Source organism: Spermophilus citellus (assembly GCF_964194105.1).
Source record: "Spermophilus citellus genome assembly, chromosome: 11".
NCBI classification, from domain to species: Eukaryota; Metazoa; Chordata; class Mammalia; order Rodentia; family Sciuridae; genus Spermophilus; species Spermophilus citellus.
Window position 1 is genome coordinate 47,072,410 of NC_138192.1, and position 24,507 is coordinate 47,096,916.

The 24,507-nt window shown below is 34.2% G+C and overlaps 1 protein-coding gene across 1 annotated transcript in view; it reads right to left on the reverse strand.

Annotated features, from left to right (window-relative positions):
* LRP1B (LDL receptor related protein 1B) overlaps positions 1–24,507 on the reverse strand; it is a gene marked incomplete at its 3' end in the record, with an annotated part of 1,847,377 nt that overhangs the window by 976,097 nt on the left and 846,773 nt on the right. Inside the window, exons 4-5 of the mRNA XM_081262419.1 lie at positions 9,955–10,074; positions 4,346–4,474 (exon numbers count right to left, since the gene is read on the reverse strand). Of these exons, the coding sequence (XP_081118545.1) occupies positions 4,346–4,474; positions 9,955–10,074 (249 nt within the window). The remainder of the gene's footprint in view (positions 1–4,345; positions 4,475–9,954; positions 10,075–24,507) is intronic.

Below are 24,507 nucleotides of genomic sequence, written 5' to 3' on the forward strand. Positions count from 1 at the left end.
CACAAGATTTTATAACCTGATTCATTAACTGGAAGTTTACATAGCACCAAAGCCAAAAAAGTTCCTCTGGTGCATTTGCTATAAATACAACTAAAACAAAACTGATAGTTTTTCCCCTTGAATTATACAATGCATTGGATACACATGTGACCCCCCAGAACTAGTTAGTGTTTTTTATAGACTTATGTTCAAATTATTAGCAATTCATTTTCCTTCAACTGTAAACTACGACATTCCCATAACAACTGTGTATTTATTAAACTTTGTTGATCAATAATGTAACCAAGTTAAGGACCTAGAGGTGAAGTGATTTGTATATGTCATCATCAATTCTAGTCATCAAATGCCCTTGATGTAGCAAGGAGATATCATGTACCCTTCTTCTCTGGTGACATATTAATGTAAGACAACCTGCTTGTGTAGAAGAAGAGGAAGGGCTTCTTGGTGTTGGGTTTATCACACTGCATTCTCCCAGAGTATCCATAGCAATATTGTGTGAATCAATAGGCAAAACAAGAACAAGCCCTTTACTTCCTGAGTCCATCAGTGTAATAATTCAGAATTCTCAGTGTTGAGAAAAAGGGGAGTATATAATATAACCTAATTTTCTCCAGGATTTCCCTATAAAGTAAGAAAGACTTCATAAGCAACAAGTCAGTAATTCCAAGAAGTAAAAGATGGCTTCTTTCTCTGAGATTTTCTACATAAGTATGTTTTCTAAATGATCAAGTATACTATTTCAGGGAAATTGCTGAACATAAAATGAGTTTATATGTAAAGAGAGCCAGCAGCAACAGCTTGCTGAGCAAATTCAATGCTTTGCTCAATTTGGCTTCAGAAACAAGAATTCTACCCCATGCCTAATTCACCGAGGGCTACTAAGGGATTGGAGGAGGGAAAACATTCATTAATTTATCAATGCATTATAATTTGAAGATGACATGAAATCAGAATTAAGGGAATTTATTGATTCTTGGTTCTAATTCCTGTGCTATAGGTGTCTTATTAAGGAAATAGGGGCCTAGCCCCACGTGATGGAGATTAGGGCCTACTTTTTCTTCTATTAGACACAGAGTCTCTGGTTTAATTCCTAGATCCTTGATCCATTTTGAGTTAACTTTTGTGCATGGTGAGAGAGAGGGATTCAATTTCATTTTGTTGCATACGGATTTCCAGTTTTCTCAGCACCATTTGTTGAAGATACTATACTTTCTCCAGTGCATGCTTTTAGCATCATTGTCTAATATAAGGTAGTTGTAGTTTTGTGGGTTAGTGTCTGTGTCCTCTATCCTGTACCATTGGTCCACCAGCCTGTTTTGTTGCCAGTACCATGCTGTTTTTGGTATTATTGCTCTGTAGCAAATAGTTTAAGTTCTGGTTTAGCGATACCACCTGTTTCACCCTTCCTGGTTAGAATTGCCTTAGCTATTCTGGGTCTCTTATTTTTCCAGATGAATTTCATAATCAACAAATGGGATAAACTCAAACTACAAAGTTTTTTTTGCAGCAATAGAAATAATATGTGAGGTGTATAGGGAGCCTACATCCTGGGAACAAATTTTTACCCCTCACACATCAGATACAGCTCTAATCTCTAGAGTATACAAAGAACTCAAAAAACTAAACACCAAAAATAAATAAATAAATAAATAAATAGATAGATAGATAGATAGATAACCCAATCAACAAACGGGCCAAGGACCTGAACAGATACTTCTCCGAAGAGGATATACAATCAATGAACAAATATACGAAAAAAAAAAAAAAAAAACAACCCTCATCATCTCTAGCAATCAGAGAAATGCAAATTAAAACTACTCTAAGATACCATTTCACTCCAGTAAGAATGGCAGCCATGATGAAGACAAACAACAACAAGTGCTGGCAAAGATGCAGGGAAAAGCGTACACTCATACACTGCTGGTGGGACTGCAAATTGGTGCAGCAAATTTGGAAAGCAGTATGGAGATTCCTTGGAAAGCTGGGAATGGAACCACCATTTGACCCAGCTATTCCTCTTCTTGTACTATACCCAAAAGACCTAAAAACAGCATACTACAGGGACACAGCCACATCAATGTTTATAGCAGCACAATTCACAATAGCTAGACTGTGGAGCCAACCTAGATGCCCTTCAATGGATGAATAGATTAAAAAAATGTGGCATATATACACAATGGAATATTTCTCAGCACTAAAAAATAATAAGATCTTGACATTTGCAGGGAAATGGATGGCATTAGAGCAGATTATGCTAAGTGAAATTAGCCAATCCCAGGAAAACAAATGCTGAATGTCTTTTCCGATATAAGGGGGGTGACTCAAAATCGGGAAGAGAGGAAGAGCATGGGAAGAAGATTACCTCCACATAGGCAAGAGGGGTGGGAGGAGATAGGGAGGGAGAAAGGGAATTGCATGGATGGTGGAATGAGACCCTCACTGTTATACGAAATACATGTATGAAGATGTGAGGATAAAAAAAAGAATAGCGTTACCCTAGATTAGGTAGAGAGAAGTGATGGGAGGGGAGGGGAGGGGTTGGGGAGATAGGAAGGCTAGTAGAATGAAACAGACATTATTATTACTGTATGTATATATGTGACTGCATGACCATTGTGATTCTGCAACCTGTATACTCAGAAAAATGAGATATTACATCTCATCTGATTCAAATGTATGATATGTCAAGGTCATTATACTGTCATGTGTAACTAATTAAAACAAATTACGAAAAAAGAATTAAGGGAATTTAGAAGAAGGCAAATGGAATACCACATGTAGTAGTAGTCTTCCCAAGCAACTTCAACCCATCAAAAAAATAAGTATCTTCTTATAGTTTTTAGTACATCTCAAAGCTATTTCATTAGCTGATCAAAAATATGTACTAAGTGTTTAATGCAGATGAAAACTATGTAGAAACCAAAAACATTTATTCACAGGTAAGTAGCAAAAGGCAGTTTTGAAATATGAAATTCAAACATTGAAAAGTGGAGCGCTTGGGGCTGGGGATGTGGCTCAAGCGGTAGTGCGCTCGCCTGGCATGCGTGCGGCCCGGGTTCGATCCTCAGCACCACATACCAACAAAGATGTTGTGTCCGCCGAGAACTAAAAAATAAATATTAAAAATTCTCTCTCACTCTCTCTCCTCTCTTACTCTCTCTTTAAAAAAAAAAAAAAAAAAAAAAAGAAAAGTGGAGCGCTCAGCCAGCTGTGGTGGTGCACACCTGTAATCCCAGTGGCTCAGGAGGATCATAAGTTCAAAGCTAGTCTCAACAAAGGTGAGATACTAAGCAACTCAGTGGAACCCTGTCTCTAAATAAAACACAAAAATAGGTTCAGGGATATGGCTCAGTGGTTGAGTGAGTGCGCCTGAGTTCAATCTCAAATATTTCGCCCCCCAAACAGAGTGAAACACTCATTTTGGTACTTTTAATTAGAAAAAAAAAAAAAAAAAACTTCATTCCTTTTCCTTTCCTTTTCTCCCTTTGTTTCTTCCTTTCTGTTATTCTGGAGAAATCATATAATAAGCAAACAGATACCTAAATGAGTATTTTAAAATGGTAATGTTATAAGGAAAACAGAACTTGGATCATAGCAATACAGTAGGTGTTTATAAATAAATACAACTGGCAAATATAATGTTGAGAAGGGTGTTCACCTTTAAATAGAATAGATAAGAAAGTTCCTTCTAAAATTGGACATTTTAGCTGGGAATTGAATGATAAGAAGGAGATATTAAGGTGAATATTATAGGTAAAAACATTGCAGCCAGACAAAATAGGAAATGAAATGACCTCAGGCAAGACCAAGCTAGTTGAAGAAGGAGAAGGAAACAAGTATGGTTGATACTGATGAAGAGAGAGCAGAGAGAGGTGAAATTATAAAAAGGAATTGCCTGATAATTAGGCCCTTATAGTTCACATTTTATTCTCAGGATGGGGGAAAGTTATTGAGAGATTTTAAAGGAGAGAAGAATATGATCTGGTTTATTGGTTAGCAGATAACATTATCATGTGAAGGATGAATTTTGTAGGCAAAGTAGGAGCTCATGGAAACCTGTTAGGAATCTAATTTTACTACTCCAGGAAAGAGATGGGTAATTCAAACCAATTAATCCATCTTTTTCTAACAGGTTTTGGCTCATTAGAAACTTTCTGTAATGGAAAGAGTTTTATAATAATCAGTGACAGCTGAAAGAAGGGCTCTGGATTTCTAACTATGGATCAGTGTATAGAAATGAAGGAACCTCTACCCTTCCAAATCCATATTGCTGTACTTCATTTCTAATGAAAAGGAGCTGTGTAAAAGAAACAAGGAACTCGGGACAAAAAAAAAATTCACTTACCATTTTTGGCTTTGCAAGACCGGTTGTCTGGCTGCATTAGATAGCCCTCCACACAACTGCAAGCATAGGAGCCATGTGTATTTATGCAGGTCTGGCTGCAGGTACCATAAATAGCACATTCGTCTTGATCTAAAAGGAAAATTGGCATCATTTCTAAGCAACTTAACTCTTAGACATTTTTATTTCTCCTTGAAGAATGCATGTATGTTTGAACTTTGGAAACAGACTCTTGCTTATGAAAGGAAGTTCTAACACCAATATGACTTTTCAAGACCACACTAACTGAAATTCAAGTTCATTGTTGCTTTAATATTTACAAAGAAAAAAATGATCAAATTTAATATCAAATCATTTGTTAAATACAAGTTTTGCATTTGTGATGGGTAGGCAAGAAGTCCTTGGGTATTTTGGTCAAGATATGAAATACACTGCAATTAATATTTATTGAATAGTCCCAGTGTTCATAACACAGTCTTTTTACTACTTTAACAAAGAATTAGTCTTGTGACATGGTTTTCAATCTACAGATTTAATAAGAGTTCTGAGCCAAGCTATATAAATCACCCTCACTAATTTAGAAAGGGGAAACTATCAAGCACTTATTGAAACCAGACATTTTAATTAAATTTTATTTTAATATCTTCCTTCCTTCCTCTACCATCTAGTTTAAATCTCCATAAACAGTAGATGTTTAATGATTCTTAACTGACCAATGAAACAAAAAGACATCTTGTCATACTTAATTTTTTAGACAGATGTATATTCAGTCTGACCTATGTACTAACCTCTGTACTAATCCCAGAATAAAATAGAATTGAAAAAAAAAACTTGTGTTGTATCCTTAAATGATACAAGTTCAGTGAGATATTATTTTGATACTATGCATTTCTTTATTGTAAAGGCATATCCTAATAATAAGACAATCTGAGAGAAGGAAGTACATCTGCTTGGGCCTGGAGGGAGAATACTAAGTGAAAACTTCAGATCAAAAAACAAAAACAAGAAAGGATTGATAAAAAGGAACATTTTAGTTAAATAGAATACAATGTAAAAGACATTGGGATGATGTAGTCTGGGTATCATAGAAGCGCAAGGAATCAAGTTCAATAAAGGTGTATTAGGGCAAGTAGTAGGAGATGAGAATGGGAAAATAATTTGTGGAACAGATAATAAAGCAAAGAAGAAAAGATCAAATTTAATATCAAATAATTTTTTAATTACAAGTTTTATTTGCATTTGTGATGGGTAGGCAAGAAATCTACCCTACTGAACCAAAAGGGGTAATGGAAAAGTAAAAAAAAAAAAAAATAGATAAGCCATATGATCAACTTTGCATTCTCAACCAAAACAAGTTCGGATGAAAAGATGGATTGGTAAATGTAAAGAACGGATCCTGGAAAGTTAATTAAGTTGTTAGATATGAAGAAAAGGGAATAAACTCTAAGATTTACACAATTAAAATAGATAAGGTTTAAAAACTGTTTGGAAGTGATGGATATGAATGGTGGTTCAATTTTGCAATAGAGAATATAGGAGTGTGGATTTGAGTAGAGATATGGTGAGAGGGGATAATAACTTTGATTTGATTATGTTAAGCTTGACGTGTCCACAGAGCATCTCTCAGTAAATGTATAATAAGCAATTGACAATACTGGACTGGTATTATAGACTAAGATCTGTTCTATACCATTTGGGACTCAATAGCATATAGATAATAAATTTAAACAAACAGAAAATGGTTATTTCTACAGATAAATGGAAATTAAGGAAAAAATAATAATTTGGCTGGAATAAATTGTTATCAGGTGCTGATGTGGAAAGGGCAGGCCAGAAAAAGGAGTCCATGAGCCTCCTATGTAGGAGACTTCATGACTAATTCAGGAAGAGTTAAGAAAAGAAGAACTTTTCAAGAATATCAAAATGTTTAAAAGGATTATATACAATGAATTATATGCAATGAAGAAATTCAACAAAATAAAGATTGAATTCTCATTTGGATTCCTCGATTAGGAGATTAGGACACTTATGTTTTGATCCTGGTAGTGTAGAATTTTCTTGTTGTTATAAAAAAATCTTTATCAATCTTTCAAATAATTCCAGTACACACGCAAATATATTGTTTCAGTGGATTTTACCTGACAGTTTTGTGGGACTCTAGAAAGAGTTGAATGTCACTTCTGGGTTGATGAGTATGAAATGAAGAAAGTTCCCATATGATCTCAAACTTACGCTTTATGTGTATAAATGGGAGGTGGAGTTTGTAGTGAAGATAATCAAGAACACTGGTGCTCTGCGAAAGTCCAGATAAACTGAAAAGGCTTAGGGATTAAAATTGATGATTTTCACCAGTCTCAACTAGATCTGAAGGAAATGGAAAGTTTAAAGGTGTTTGACTTTTGTTATAATATTAGAAGCCACATAATAGGAATGAAGGATTGAGACATAAAATTGAAATAACAAAATTGAGAATGTAAGTATAGTCAGTTGTTAAACATCTCAAATAATAAAGAAGAGATGGGGACAGGAATGAGGCTATAAGAAGCAGCAGTATCTAAAGTAGATGTTTGCATGTTTCTTGTTTTATTTTGCATGTATTTTTTATTGGAGAAATGTGAACTTATGTATTGACTACAATGTGAGACAGTGAAAGAACATTATTTAAACATACAGAAGAGGTGAAAATTAATGGACTAAGATAACACAAAAGTTCAGTTGGGCAGCAATAAAAATGGGAAACAAGCAAATTAAAGAGGTAAACCTATTCTGAAATGAGAACAAAAAAGCATGTTGGGATATAAATGCAAATCCCGAGGAGAAAGGAGAGGAGTTTGAGTTAATACTTATGATACCTACAAAAATGTTTAGAAAATCAAAACTGATTGATAATATGAAAGAGAATAGATTAAGGAAACATATTTTAAGAGAATAAAGAATGATTGAAGTACTCTTTTACAAGTTATGGTCAAGGGGGCTGTCATACACAGATACTGTCTGCTCATATCCCTCAAATATTTACATGTACTTCTGCACCCGTGGGGATCTTTCATTGTGTCTGAGGGATGTGCAATTCCTCCAAATCATCTCTGCTAGGATTCAAGGCAGGTCAAAGTTCCAGGAGAGATAAAACATTCTCCAGCACATGACCACTTGCTTCTTGCCTATTTGGAAATGTACATTAAAACCTAAGTCCCTTCATCCCTCATCCTAGAGGGAAGGAGAACACATTTCAGCTCAGTCAAACCTTGTTGTAGACAGTTTAATTTTTCTAGCTATTCTCTTTCTAGATCACCTCTCACTGCCATTATCAAAAAAAAAGAAGAAGAAGAAGAAGAAGAAGAAGAAGAAGAAGAAGAAGAAGAAGAAGAAGAAGAAGAAGAAAGAAGAAAAGAAAGGAAGGAAGGAAGGAAGAAAAAAGAAAAAAAAAAGCATGGTGAGGCACAAATAAACCTTGAATCTTGAATCCTTGTTTCAGAACTGGCTTTTGGGAAAACCCAAGCTAATAAAGGAACTTACTAAGGGAAAGCAAAAAGATTGCTGAATAGCATAAGGGACAATTTAAATTGGGAAACAATGTAGTTGTATGGAATTAATTTGCTCTATTCTCTGATTTTTTTAGTGTCCTATAATAACCTGCAGCCATGGATGGCTCATTTTCAATAAGTGATTTTCGAACTGAAAGAACAGAGTTTGGAATTAAGTCTATGGTAATACTAAAAGAAATCTAGTCTTCCATTTGGTAAAATCCAGGCTCTGGTTGCAGTAATGATTCTTGTCTATTTCCACAGATTTTTCTACTTTAATATTACTGGTGTCTATTTTGGCATTTCTGATATAATTATATTATACAGGAAAGAAATGTGATTAATGATTTTTTTATTCTTTCTACTTAGCTAGAATATACTGCTGTGACATGATACAGCTCCACAAAATTGGCCACAAAGGAATAGACAAGTCATTACTTGTGATGCTGCCTTCTTTTTTCTTTAAGACAGAGAATTGACTGGAAATACAGTTTCATGGAAGTGTAAGTGATTCTCAGACCCAGCCATTCGAATGTTTGGAGAAAATAAAACGAGTTTCTTTTCCATTAGTGATTTCTCAAATTATTGCTATACAATTGTTACTCGTGTTCAACAGGAGGGATCAACTATGATTGTATTTTTGCATTTAATTCAAAGACTAGGAAATTCAAGACTTCAATTTATCCTTGTAAAAGGAACTGAAAATCCTAATTCTTACTGGAGTAAGGTGTAGAAAATAAGAGAGAAATATGTGTTATAGGTACCTAAATCTAACACAATTAAATAGTAAGGGCTATTTTGAACCACAAATTCCACGTGTGTCCTAAGGCACCATTTATATTTGAAGCCATGTACATCAAGCTGACTTTTGTGATTATGAGGGATCTAGAATTCCCTAGATTTTTTTCAGAATGTCTGGACTTTTATATGCAATGACTTATTTTTAAATGTTGGTTCAAAAAATATGACACAACTAAGCATATCAACCTGATCCTCTTATAGCAGACTCTAATGAATATTTAGTAATCATTTGTATTATAAAAAATGTTTTATATTAATAAACAAATAGTAAACTAAAGTTCAAACCACAGGTATACCTGAAAAGTATAAAACTAAAAGACCCAACGATTATTAAGATCAATAATATGAAAGTGAAGCTTATTAAAATAATCAGCAAAGCACAATTTCTTTGGAAAATGTTCCAATTATTAGTAGTTGGGCAATGAAACTATTCCCTGATTTTGTGTGCATGCTCATAAGAGATTTGAAATAAATACAGATTGTAAGTACCATATCAAATAATGTACATAATATATGTGTATCAATATTTATATCTATTATTATTGCTATTGGTAAGTATCTGCTACCATAATTACCAATGCAAAAATTATAAAGAACTTTACATAACTAGCAATTATTAACTTACTTAATAAATTTTTACTAGACTGTAGCCATATGACTACCATAAAACATTTAGAAATATATAATAATTAAATCTATTTGTTAATGTTTAATTAAAACATTTTCCCTTTTTGACATTCTGATATTATTGTGAAACACATTGAAAATGTATTGATATAAACTCCTAAGAGTAATGTTTACATTTTGGGGGGATGTATTAACTTTTAAATCTAAAAAAAAAAAACAGTTAACAAACTTTAAGTGGAACATGATAGGTGCTCAAAGATATATTATTTTCTATTGACTAAACCTCTATAAAAATATTAATAATAATAATAATAAGAGTGTTGCCACACAGTTCATGCATGGGAGGCTTTATTCTTACCTCAAGGTGTTTACTGAAGGTGATTGAGTTTTAAAGAGCTTAGGGAAGGGGGATTGGGAGATTTATCTATTCATCTCTTTCTTTAATTTCTGGCCATGAATGAATGGGCTTCATCCATTGAGTTTCCACCATTGTTATAGGTCCAAAAGCAATGGGACCAATCAATCAGGGACTGAAATCTTCAAAATGGTGGGTAATTAACCTTTCCTCAATTTGAGTAGGTCAGAGCAGGCATTTGTTACAATAATGCAAAACTGAAAACAAGTAGAGTTAACACAAATATAGTTTAATTTTACACTTACCTCTACAGTTTCTCCCATCTTCTTTTACTTCAAATCCATCCTCACAGTAACATCTTGTACTATTCCTCATCATTGCACATTTATACTGACAATTCAGCTGCTGGCAATTGGTTAACAATTCTGCAGTTGAAAAACAAATATAGTCTCTATGTTAAACTGTGAACATATGTATAGTTCTAAATTTTAAATATTGGTTATATTTATTTAGTAATAATGGTACTTAAACAGTTCTGATTATTTTCTCAGTAAGATTCCATGATTAATCTAGGGAAGAAACAATGTCTATTCCTTTAAAATATGTTGGATTGCATTTGTTTGAAGTTGTTAATAAAATTTAAGATCAATAAGTTGGGTCTTTCAGTTTTTTAGCTTGTCACTATCTTCAAAGTCACAAATTCTTTCCATTTCAATGTCTAGTAAATTAAATTGTTTCAAGAGAAAAAAATGTCAATTCATTGGTTGATTTTACCATCCATGCCTTTTTTATCTCACACACCAAATGATTTTCTATCTTTCAAGACCTTGTTTTGATTCACCAATCCATGTGTAACCTTCATGGTAATCAGTGTGAATATATTCCATTTTAATAATTTATTTTCCATCAGTACCAAAATATTTTATAAAAACTGGACATTATATTTTTCATTATATCTGAACACATTAAGAATTTATACATCATTGAATCAAAACTTAGTAAACCATCAGAGAAACTTAGGATTCAATATGATAAAGGCATGAAACACAGATGAAGTGACAGGAGCATATACATTTTTAAAAAAGTACCTAACAGGAATAATCTAGAAATATATAAACATAGAAATATATTTAGTTGAATGCATGACTAATTTTACTGTCCAAATTAGGGGTATTAATGTAGAGGTATTAATGAATTCCATAGTTTTTTTTTCCCATAGTAGGTAAAAAAAAAGTATTTTGAATATTCAATGACTCAAAATATGTCATAATTTGTCATAAGCTTATCTGGCACTTCTGAAAAATTATAAATTGCAATGAAAATGAATAAAAATTCAAATGTGGTGAAAAGAACACACTTGAACCTCCTAAACTGAACACTGGGTATATTACTAAAACAATAATTGTCTATAGTATTCCTTTAGCTAAGTTTTTTTCAACTCTCTCATACAACTATTATATACACCTTCTCTTAAAAACGTAAAAGCTCCTTCCTAATATTCACTTATATATGTCAATCTTGCTTGCTATTTCTTTGAGGAAACAAACAATCAGAAGAGATTTTTCAGGTTCACACTGCCCATATACCTATTGATGCATGTTCTGGTCTCCCTTGCCTTTCAAACTTAATGGAATTCATTGTCAACGCTCCCACACCACCTGGTAGGCACAAATCCCATCTGCACTCATCTACTCACAGATTTCACTTGAACTGTGCCCCCCACCCTGTTGATATTAGGTCAGGATTGACAAACTAAGTTCCCAGTATGGTTTTTATATGATAATGTTCATTGAAGCACAGTCACACCCATTATTTACATGTTGCATATGGCTCTTTTCACTCTACCCCAGAAATGGTAGGGCCTAAAAAGTCTAAAATAATTTACTATAATCCCTTAACAGAGAAAGATTTCTGAATTCTGCACTAGTTTATTCTCAGTGCTCTTATTTTTTTCCCAACTTATAAATAAACACCCTGGATTTCACTTACCCAATTGTCAATACTGCTCAATTCTGTTTCTCTTAAAATAAAACTTATAAAAGAAACTCTCTCACTCTCTCTCTACTCTTTTTCTACTTTAAACCCAGCCATTCAGTTTTAACCCCTAGTGCTTCACATAAAAGTCTCCAATGACCTATTTGTTGATAAGTGCAATGATCTTTTCTCTGTCTTCCCGTTACTTGAACTATCAGCAGCATTTGACACAGTTGGTAACTATTTCTTTTTTGGTTTGTTCTCACAATTGATTCTGCTTCCAAGCTACTGTGCTCTTGGCTTTCCTATATCACAGCTTTCTTTGCTGGCTTCCATTTCTTCTCATCAACCTGAGATTGGAAGGGTGGGGTAGAAACCATGGTACTGTTTTCATGTCTGTTCGCCACTTGCAAACTTACTAAGTTTCAAGACTTCCTTTCTGTCTGGAATAAAACTACAGTACAATAACAACTAATATTTTTTATATCAAATACCTTATCTCTTGAAATACCTAGAACATTTTGGTTTTCTTGGCAATTTTAACTACTATACAAATGAACTACACCTAATTTGTAATCTTGCATAATTGGTTAATGCTAGTGACACATTAATATAGTTATGAACAGTTATTTAACACACAAATACCATTGATTTGTCTGTAAAAATTATACCAATACAATATGGAATAAATGATGCTTTGTGAATTTCTGTTCTCCCCACTAGTATAAAATTTAGAAAGTATTATATTTCAGGTTCTATAAATATGAAAATTCTTTGAAACCTCATATTTTAAAGAAGAGGAGATTGGTAGCTCATAACTAGTCCAAGATTATATATATATCAGAACAAATATATGACAGAACATGCCTGCAAAATAAGGTCAGTGTCACTTCGTGGCCCCATCTTGTTATAAACTGTTCTGATTCCCACTGTACCATCTAGGGATGGTTCAAACCATGGGATGTCATTTAATGAATTAATTTTATTTGTTTATTTACATTTGTAATTCTAGACTTAGTAGTTTACTAAAGACATAGAAAGTGATTCATAGGATTTGTATTGAATGAGTTAATCAATGAAATAGCTTAACTTTAAAATGAGAATTAACAAGAGGATAATTTCTAGTCTATTAAGATACATCCCAAAGATAGTTCATTTACCTCTTAAAGTTAGGTAATTGAGTTGTCAGATCTTGTTTCATTATGGTGGAATTTGTCCAAAAGTGGCTTGAATTTATATGCTATTTTAGTTCAATATTTATTTAGCACCTAATCAAAGCCCTCTGCTAGGGTTCCACAAATGCAAAACTGTTTTAGACACATTGAGGATTTACAATGTGACAGGGAAAGGAGTGGTGGAAAGTCCACTAGTATAACTTATAGTAATACTTTATGACTGAAAAGCACAGACATTACAAACATATATTATGTTTGTCTTTGGTTATCTTAAGGTTTTACATGTTCACAATACAATGGCCAGAGAAGAGCTCAGAATTTGGGTTTACCTCTAAAAGAGAAGTCTGGAATGTAGATATAGATATGGAAGTCATAAGCATGAAGTTAGTACATGGAACCTAAAAAGTAAAGGACTGTCCCTTTAAACACTATTTGAGATACAAGTAAAACCCAAAGGAGAACTGCCACGTGTGAAAATCAAACAGAAGAGACATCAACGACAACAAAACAAACCCTGAAATAATCAACCACATAAGCAGAGAACCCAGAAAGCTTCAGAAAACCTAGGAAGGACAGTCCATACAAGTAATCAGGAAAATCAATGTTAAATTCAGTGAGAAATACACATGGATAAAGACTAGAAAATGAAGGAGATTTCCTAACAGATCAAGGAATGCCTTTGGAAAGCAATTCAGTGTGGTAATGAGGACAGAAGTGAATGCAACAGGGGTTGAAAAGGAACAAGGAAATAGGAAAGTTTTCTTATAGAAAACACTTAGATGAAGTTACGGCATAAAAAGAATGAAGGTAGGGTGTGATACAATTTATTTCGTCTCAATATTAAGGCTGACATATTAATTAAGTGATTTAAATGCATTGTTTTTCTCTTAAATCTCTATAACTTGGCTTCTCCTTTTTCAATCTCAATCCAAAGTAGAAAACCCAAATACTTCTATTCTCCTCTTTCTACTTTCTTTACTCTTGAAATGTCTATCAATAAGAATATGGTATAGTCTTGAAGAGGTATCAATTTGGATTGGTAATGGGGATGATTGAGAAGAAAGAGGGGAAAATGCATCTGTAAGACCAGGCCTTAATCTATTGCTGGTAATTGAAAGAGAAAAAAAAAAAAAAAAAGACAAGGGCGGGTGGTGGGGCAGGCTGGGGTTGTGGCTCAGAGGTAGAGCCCTCACCTAGCATGTGGGAGGCTCTGGGTTTGATCCTCAGCACCACATAAAAATAAATAAAATAAATTTATTGTGTACAAATAAAAAATAAATATTTAAAAAAAGACAAAGGCAACTTTGTTTTTGGTTTGTATCCTGCACAAGGACTATTTTATGCACATGGTAATGGTAGGGAGATGATTAAACAGTATATGATATTATGTAAACATAGTAAATATTGATTCTGCTAACAGATCATGAAGAATTATGAAGAACTAATAATGTAAAAAGTAAAATTTAAAATTTGACTTGACTGTGCAAGAAATACTAATTATTGTCAAGTTATTTGAACTGCTTAGCATTTATGCTTAATTACATGTAACACTGTAATGACTATGTGCATAATTAACAGAGCATCTGATTAATTTTGTTAGAAAGCTTATTTGAGTACAACAGAAAATTTTGAACTTGAATCATTAGTTTTCACAGAGTGATTTTCACAGAGCACAATCATTGGCTCATGCAATATTATCGTTTGTTTGGATCTTAGACTGAAGTAGAAAGACTATTAGTACCTAAGGGAATATAATATGAAAAAGAAACATATAAACATGATATCTGACCTTAGCCTTATTACAAAATATAACTTTCTCACTAATGGAAAGGAGGTGTTATTGTAGGGATTAAATGTAATTCAGTTGATGAAGATTCTCCTCACACAGGCCCACTTTGTGCTATTTTCAAGGAATACTTTCTTATCGTTATCAAAATTATAAAGGAGAACAACCTGAAAAGGAGAATAGTTAATGTGTGTATTTTTTCTTTATCAAATATAAGTTCACAGTTTACAAGTAGTGGGTAGCTTTGAGGCAGCTAAGCTTCTAAACCATCTTTTTACTTAGAAATAGGTTCAAGAGATATTTTTCTGAATTTCTATCAGTAACAAATATTAAGAGGAGACCAGAGGAATATAAGACTAATTTAATGCATAGAGTACCATAACTTTAACCTTGGTTTTAGTAATCCTGGGCTATGTGAATGTGTCAGAAAATTCCTAAATGTTCATCAACCACTTTCCTCTTTCTAGGCAAGTAAAAAGATGACATTTTCCAGTTGACTGCAGTTAGGTTGCAGCTATACATCTGGATTCTAGAGGCAGGATTGCTGTGTGCCATTCCTTAACTTGACCTTTAAAGTACTCTAACAATTTTCAATTCTCTCTTCACTTGTGAGCCACCTGGAGGCAAGAGATCTAGCAGGGGATTCCTAAGATTTTGGGTTGGCAAAAGTCCAAAATGAAAGAAATCTGAGACAGCACTTAACAATTGCTGTGGTATTGGATGATTTTACTGTGCCTGCCAAGGCTACATGTGTTGATATTTATTCCCCAATGTGAAATAAAGAGGGAAGAAACTTAATTGACAATGGTGTTAAGAGGTGGGGACTTTGGGAAGGTGATTAGGATTAGATGAAGTCTCAAAGGTGCAGCCTCCATGAATGAATTTGAGTGGTTTTATAAGAAAAGTGAGAGAGGCCATTAAAAAAAATCACATGCACATGCACATACACATTCCTTGTCTTTTGCTCCATGATGAACTGTGTTGCTTCAAGACTGCCAACAAGCAGGCCATCACCTGGTAGGCTCTGAACTCTTCATCTCCACAACCATGAATGGAAATGCATTGTTAAAAATAATTCAGTCAGCATTGTGGTTTTATCTACAATAGAAACGACTACTACAAAAACAGATGAACCATTTGACTGTAACATCTTTTAAAAGGTGTTTGGGATTAAGTCCTTGAGATGTCAGGGTTCTTTGTTACATAATACCATGATGATGGTCTACTTACTATAGAGATACATGTTTTGCCTCATCCCTAAATTGGGAATAATAATAGAAATTGCCTCAGAGTGGTTGTGTCTTTTAAATGAGTTAATGACGATTTCTTAAAGTGCTGTCTGATACACAGTAACTCTTTTTTAAAAATATCTTTTTAGTTGCTGATGGACCTTTATCTTATTTATTTATATGCTATGCTGTGCCTCACACATGCTAGGCAAGCTCTCTACCACTGAGCTATGACTCCAGCCTAGTAACTCTTTTTCATTATAATTTTCATTTCCATTTTACCATTTAATGTTACCCATTGAGCACAACAAAATATCTATTCTTAATATTTTTATCATAATTTGTGTACTGTTTGAGCAATTTGTGGTTATGTCCTTTGCATAAAGAGTTTTTTTTTTTCTTTTAGTTTACAGTTACATGTTTACAGTTGCATGACACAGTTCTAGCTTTTGTTTGGTATCTTATAAAGAAGCTTTTTCATTCTGGTTTGTTTTTATTAAATTCTCCTGAACTTTCTTCATGAATTCAAAATCACCAACAGATAAGAAAACACTAACCATAGAAAATAAAGATTTTCAATATTGACCTTCTTGTTTCTGTAAAATATGAATATTATTCTCTGAAGTAATGTATATCTACATATAATTTGTCATATAATCACAAGCCAATTAACAATTCAGAAAGCAATTTTCACCAAATGTTTATGCTAATCTGCTTAGTCTTTAGGGATATTAACGCTTTTTAATATCACTGGAGTTTAGGGCACATTTCCACAAATGTATGCAAGTATATTATTTAGAAAACACAAATAAATTATGATGACCTGCCTCAGAGTAAAAGAGAATGATAGAGATAGATGATTAGACATTGGAAACCATATTCCAACAATTTCAAGTTATTATTATTAGAAGGTTTATTTCCTCATTAGTTTTGTTTATTAAATAGGTCTGAATTGGCCACCACTATTGGCCAATTTTTATGTGCAGCAAAAGGATCCAACATGTTTTTGGCAATAGTGTTATGCTGCTACCTCTATGGCAATATTGAACAAATCCCATTGCCCATGCATTGGAGTTAGTAGAGGAAGAAGAGTAAGACGGTAAGCACACAGCTGAGCTACTTTATTTATATGTTTCATGTTATATGTTCCTCCCTGAGAGAAAGTTAGAATGGTTAGAATCTCTTTGGAAATATAGTCACCTTTTCAGATATAAATTGTGTGAGATATTATTTTACAAAATGGAATGGTGTTTCATTTTTAATTTTTGTAATAAAACTACTCCTGGAATTCAGCATGTACAAAAATGCCTTTTAACCAACAACGGTAATCATAGTAATGAGGAGAAAATTATTCATTCCTCATGTAGCATGTCAAAGAAATAAATATGTCTCTCACTTTTTGTACTTGGAGATTGAAAAACCGATGCAGCTGCTCACCATGCCAGACAGCCCCTCTTGTCCGCAGGACGAATGCTTGACATATTTAGAGTGGTGATAATTTGTGTCACATCATTCATCCTCTCGCCCCTGTTTCCTTGGCCTAGTAAAATTCAGTGTGAGCTGTCTTGCAGAGATTAGGAGGCTGCTTATGACTGTTAATGTGGATTTCTTCAGAGTTTTTTTTTTTTTTTTTTTTTTTTTTTTTTGTCCTGGTCTCACATTCTCTGTGTGTTCTCATATAGCACAATATAGCATTTGCACAGTCACTATGATTAAGCCTAGGGCCTCACACATGCTAGAAGTACACCACTACTGAGTCACATCTCCAGCCTAGGAAATTTTTAAGACCTTTTCATTCATGTTGGTTTTATAATATAATTCCTATTTATTAAATGCATTTTCAAGTTTTTGTTTTTGGTACTGGAGATTGAACCCAGGAGTGTTTTACCACTGAGCCACATCTTTAGTCCATTTTATTTTAAATTTTTTGATACAGGATCTTACTAAAATGTTTAGGGCCTCACTAAATTGCTGAATCTGGCCTTAAACTTGCAATCCTGCCTTAGCTTCCCAAAATGCTGAGATTACAGAGTGAATGCATCTGGCACTTTACAAGTTTTGACAAATGTATAATACATGATTGTCAAAAGTATACACATCAACATCATCATCAAGATATAGAACAGAGGCGACTGGGCGGCTAGAGATCGCCTGCCCGCTGTACGTGTGACTGGGCGGCTGAAGACCGCACGCCCGCCGGTGACCGATTACCCGCCCGCTGGCTGCGCAACTGGGCGGCTGGAGACAGCCCGCCTGTCGGCGACCGGGAGCTGAAACCAGCCAGAGACAGTCCAGTCCCACCCCCCCATTCAGACACCCCGGCAAGGAGCCTGGGGCCCGCCATAGCAGAGAGGTGACGTCACTGGAGCTCGGCCGTCGGAATTCCTTCCCAGCGGAATCCACTTTAGCAGGCATAGTCTACCAACACAAAGGAGAGACAACAGAGATATACATAACCAAAACAAATCTATAGAATAGAGAGCAGAAATACAGCAATCAAATAGAGCTGGAAAGTAACATGAACATCATGAAAAAACAAGGGAAAAAAGGAGTACAAACAATGCAGGACAAATTAATTCTACAGGATGACCTAGAAGCATCAGAAACATGGATAGGAAAAGAACTCAAGGAATACCTAACTCAGATGAAAAGGAATAATAGAAAAGACATGATACAGCAAGTCCAAGCAATAAAAGTATATTTTGAAAATGAATTAAACAAACAAATTCAAATGGCAAAGAATGAGCTTTACCAGGAGATAGAGATCTTAAAAAAAATCAAACAGTAATCCTAGAAATGCAGGAAACTATAAACCAAATCAAAAACTCAAACAAGAATATTACAAATAGACTAGATCAAGTAGAAGTCAGAACATCAGATAATGAAGACAAAGTTTATCAACTTGAAAAGAATATAGTCAACACAGAAAAGATGCTTAAATCCCAGGAGCAATCTATTCAAGAGATATGGGATGTCATAAAAAAACAAATTTGAGAGTCATCGGGATAAAAGAAGGCATAGAGATTCAAACAAAGGAATGGACAACATATTAAATGAAATAATTCTAGAAAACTTCCCAGAGATGAAAGATGGAATGGATTGCCAAATCCTGGAAGCCTACAGGACCACAAACATTCAAAACCATAATAGACCAACTCCAAGACATATAATTATGAAGATAGCCAACATACAGAACAAGGAGAGAATATTAAAAGCTACGAGAGAAAGGAGGCAGATTACATTCAGGGGTAAACCAATTAGGTTAAGTACTGATTTTTCATCACAGACTTTGAAAGCTAGAAGATCCTGGAACAATGTATTTCAAACGCTGAAAAATAATGGATTCCAACCAAGAATACTGTATCCAGCAAAATTAAGCTTCAGATTTAACAATGAAATTAAAATCTTTCACAATAAACAAAAGCTAAAAGAATTTGCAGCCAGAAAACCAGCACTACAAAGCATTTTGAGCAAAATACTACAAGAAGAGGAATTGAAAAATAGTGCCCAAACCTAACAGCGGGAGGTATCTCAGTAAAGGGGGAGGAAAATAACCAAAAAGTAAAAACTAGCCAAACTAAAATAAATAAATAAATAAACATGACTAGAAGTACAAATCATATTTCAATTGTAACCTTAAATGTTAATGGCCTAAACTCACCAATCAAGAGACATAGGCTAGTAACCTGGATCAAAAAAGAAAATCCAACAATATGCTGCCTTCAGGAGACTCATATGATAGGAAAAGACATACACAGGCTAAAGGTAAAAGGTTGGGAAAAATCATACCACTCACACGGCCCTCGGAAGCAAGCAGGAGTGGCCATACTCATATCGAATAAAATCAACTTCAAACCTAAGTTAATCAAAAGGGATAAAGAAGGATACTATATACTGTTAAAAGGAACCATCCACCAACAAGACATAACAATTATCAATTTGTATGCACCAAACAATGGAGCTGCATCATTCATAAAACAAACTCTCCTCAAGTTCAAGAGTCAAATAGACTACAACACAATAATTATGGGTGACTTCAACACACCGCTCTCGCCATTAGACAGATCCTCTAGACAAAAACTGAATAAAGAAACTATAGAACTCAACAGCACAATCAATAACCTAGACTTAACTGACATATATAGAATATATCAACCATCATCAAGTGGATACATGTTCTTCTCAGCAGCACATGGATCCTACTCAAAGATAGACCATATATTATGCCATAGGGCAACTCTTAGTAAATATAAAGGCGTGGAGATAATACCATGCACCATATCTGATCATAATGGAATGAAACTGGAAATCAATGATAAAAGAAGGAAGGAAAAATCCTACATCACATGGAAAATGAACAATATGTTACTGAATGATCAATGGGTTACAGAATATATAAAGGAGGAGATAAAAAAAATTCTTAGAGACAAATGACAATACAGACACAACATACCGGAATCTATGGGACACAATGAAAGCAGTTTTAAGAGGGGAATTCATTTCTTGGAGTTCTTTCCTCAAAAGAAGAAAAAAACCAACAAATAAATGAACTCACACTATACCTCAAAAACCTAGAAAAGGAAGAGCAAAACAACAGCAAATGTAGTAGAAGACAAGAAATAATTAAAATTAGAGCAGAAATCAATGAAATTGAAACAAAAAAAAACATTGAAAAAATTGATAAAACTAAAAGTTGGTTCTTTGAAAAAATAAATAAGATCGACAGGCCTTTAGCCATGCTAACGAAGAGAAGAAGAGAGAGAACTCAATATCACAACAGACACTACAGAAATACAGAAGATAATTAGAAAGTATTTTGAAACCCTATATTCCAATAAAATAGAAGATAGTGAAGATATCGATAAATTTCTTATGATCTGCCCAGATTGAGTCAGGAAGACACACACAATTTAAACAGACCAATAACAAAAGAAGAAATAGAAGAAGCCATCAAAAGACTACCAACCAAAAAAAGCCCTGGACCGGATGGGTATACAGTGGAGTTCTAAAAAACCTTCAAAGAAGAATTAATACCAATACTTTTCAAGCTATTTCAAGAAATAGAAAAAGAAGGAGCTCTTCCAAATTCATTCTATGAGGCCAACATCACCCTGATCCCGAAACCAGACAAAGACACTTCAAAGAAAGAAAACTACAGGCCAATATCTCTAATGAACTTGGATGCAAAAATTCTCAATAAAATCCTGGCAAATCGAATACAAAGGCATATTAAAAAAATTGTGCACCATGATGAAGTAGGATTCATCCCTGGGATGCAAGGCTGTTTCAATATACGGAAATCAATAAATGCTATTCACCACATCAATAGACTTAAAGACAAGAACCATATGATCATCTCGATAGATGCAGAAAAAACATCTGACAAAGTACAGCATCCCTTTATGTTCAAAACACTAAAAAAACTAGGGATAACAGGAACTTACCTCAACATTGTAAAATCTATATATGCTAAACCTCAGGCTAGCATCATCCTAAATGGAGAAAAACTGAAGGCATTCCCTCTAAAATCTGGAACAAGACAGGGATGCCCTCTATCACCACTTCTATTCAATTTAGTTCTTGAAATACTAGCCAGAGCAATTAGACAGACAAAAGAAATTAAAGGCATAAAAATAGGAAAAGAAGAACTTAAATTATCGCTATTTGCGAATGACATGATAATATATTTAACAGACCCAAAAGGGTCTACAAAGAAACTGCTAGAGTTAATAAATAAATTCAGCAAAGTGGCAGGATATAAAATCAACATGCATAAATCAAAGGCATTCCTGTATATCAGCAACAAAACTTCTGAAATGGAAATGAGGACAACCACTCCATTCACAATATCCTCAAAGAAAATAAGATATTTGGGAATCAACCTAACAAAAGAGGTGAAAGATTTATACAATGAAAACTACAGAACCCTAAAGAGAGGGATGGAAGAAGATCTCAGAAGATGGAAAAATGTACCCTGTTCATGGATAGGCAGAACTAACATCATCAAAATGGCGATATTACCCAAAGTTGTCTACTTGTTTAATGCAATGCCAATCAAAATCCCAACGGCATTTCTTGTAGACATAGATAAAGCAATCATGAGATTCATATGGAAAAACAAAAGACCCAGAATAGCAAAAACAATTCTAAGCAGGAAGTGTGAATCTGGAGGTATAGCGATACCAGAGTTCAAACTGTACTACAAAGCTATAGTAACAAAAACAGCATGGTACTGGTACCAAAACAGGCAGGTGGACCAATGGTACAGAATAGAGGACACAGAAACCAATCCACAAAATTACAACTTTCTTATATTTAATAAAGGGGCTAAAAACATGCAATGGAGGAAGGATAGCATCTTCAACAAATGGTGCTGGGAAAATTGGAAATCCATATGCAACAAAATGAAACTGAATCCCTTTCTCTAGCTATGCACAAAAATTAACTCAAAATGGATCAAGGAGCTAGATATCAAGTCAGAGACACTGTGTCTGATAGAAGAAAAAGTTGGCTACGATCTACATACTGTGGGGTCGGGCTCCGGGATGCCCATAGCCCAAGAGTTAATAACAAGAATAAACAAATGGGACTTACTTAAACTAAAAAGTTTTTTCTCAGCAAGAGAAACAATAAGAGAGGTAAATAGAGAGCCTACATCCTGGGAACAAATTTTTACCCTCACACTTCAGATAGAGCCCTAATATCCAGAATATACAAAGTACTAAAAAAATTAAACAATAAGATAACAAATAACCCAATCAACAAATGGGCCAAGGACCTGAACAGACACTTCACAGAGGAGGACATACATTCAATCAACAAGTACATGAAAAAATGCTCACCATCTCTAGCAGTCAGAGAAATGCAAATCAAAACCACCCTAAGATACCATCTCACTCCAGTAAGATTGGCAGCCATTATGAAGTCAAACAACAACAAGTGTTGGCGAGGATGTGGGGAAAAGGGTACACTTGTACACTGCTGGTGGGACTGCAAATTGGTGAGGCCAATTTGGAAAGCAGTATGGAGATTCCTGGGAAAGCTGGGAATGGATCCACCATTTGACCCAGCTATCGCCCTTCTCGGACTATTCCCTGAGGATCTTAAAAGAGCGTACTATAGGTACACTGCCACATCATTGATTATAGTGGCACAATTCACAATAGCTAGACTGTGGAACCAACCTAGATGCCCTTCAATAGATGAATGGATAAAAAAAATGTGGCATCTATACACAATGGAGTATTATGCAGCACTAAAAAATGACAAAAGCATAGAATTTGCAGGGAAATGGATGGCATTAGAGCAGATTATGCTAAGCGAAGCATAAAATACAAATGCCAAATGTCTTCTTTGATATAAAGAGAGAAACTAAGAACAGAACAGGGAGGAAGAGCATGAGGAAAAGATTAACATTAAACAAAGACGAGTGGGGGGAGAGAAAGGGAGAGAGAAGAGAAAACATAGGGAAATGGTAGGAGACCCTCAATGTCACACAAAATTACATATAAGAGGTTGTGAGGGGAAAGGGGGAGGGAAACAAGGGAGAGAATTGAACAACAGCAGAGGAGGTAGAGAGGGAAGATGGGAGGGGAGGGGAGTGGGATAGTAGTGGATAGGAAAGGTAGCAGAATACAACAGACACTAATATGCCATTACGTAAAAATGTGAGTGTGTAACCGATGTGATTCTGCAATTTGTATTTGGGGTAAAAATGGGAGTTCATAACCCAATTGAGTCAAATGTATGAAAGATGATATATCATGAGCTTTGTAATATTTTGAACAACCAATAATAAAAAAAAAAAAGATATAGAACAGAACTATTATCCCTAAACCTTGCCCTGTGTGCCTCTCCAACCAACCTATTTCCCTGCTACCAGTTTTTGGCAATTGCCATCTGTTTTCTGTCTGAATAGCTTTGCCTTTTCCAGCATATCATTTAAATTGGATTATCCAGCATATAGCATTTTGAGTCTGACTTTTTAAAATTAGAATAATATATTTGAAATTAATCTGCATTATTGTCAGTATCAGTACTTCCTCTCTTTTTATAGTAGAATATTATTCCATCATGTGAATGTCCCTTGGATTTTTTTATTTATTTCATTGATGGATATTTATGTTGTTTCCTGTTTGGGGTTATTATCAATAAACTTGATATAAATAAACATTTACATATGAATTTTCTTGAGGATATGGATTATTATTTATTAGAATAAATCTGAGACTACCGAGTTACATTGTAAATGGATGCTTCACTTTAGAAGAAACTAAAATCTCTTTTCCAAATTTGCTGTATCTCTTTGTATTTTCAACACAAATAAATCTCTCTTCCTTCTATTCTGTCTTCTCCTCAACACTTGGTTTACTAGCTTTTAATTTCACTTCTACTTTATTTTGCTGTCATGTTAATATGTAGGTAACCATGTTTACTATACCATTCTCATTTTAATTTGCATTTATCAATGTCTAATGATACTGAATGTTTTTTCATATGTTTATTTGCCAATCATATCAGATATTTATGTTGAAGTTCTCTTCAGTATTTGCCCATGTTTAATTATGTTGTTTGTTTACTTATTGAGATTTAAGAATATGCACACTCACATACAGACATACAATCTGTGTATTCTGGGTACAAGTACATTATGAGATATGTGATTTGTGAATAATTTCTTTCAGTTTATAGTTT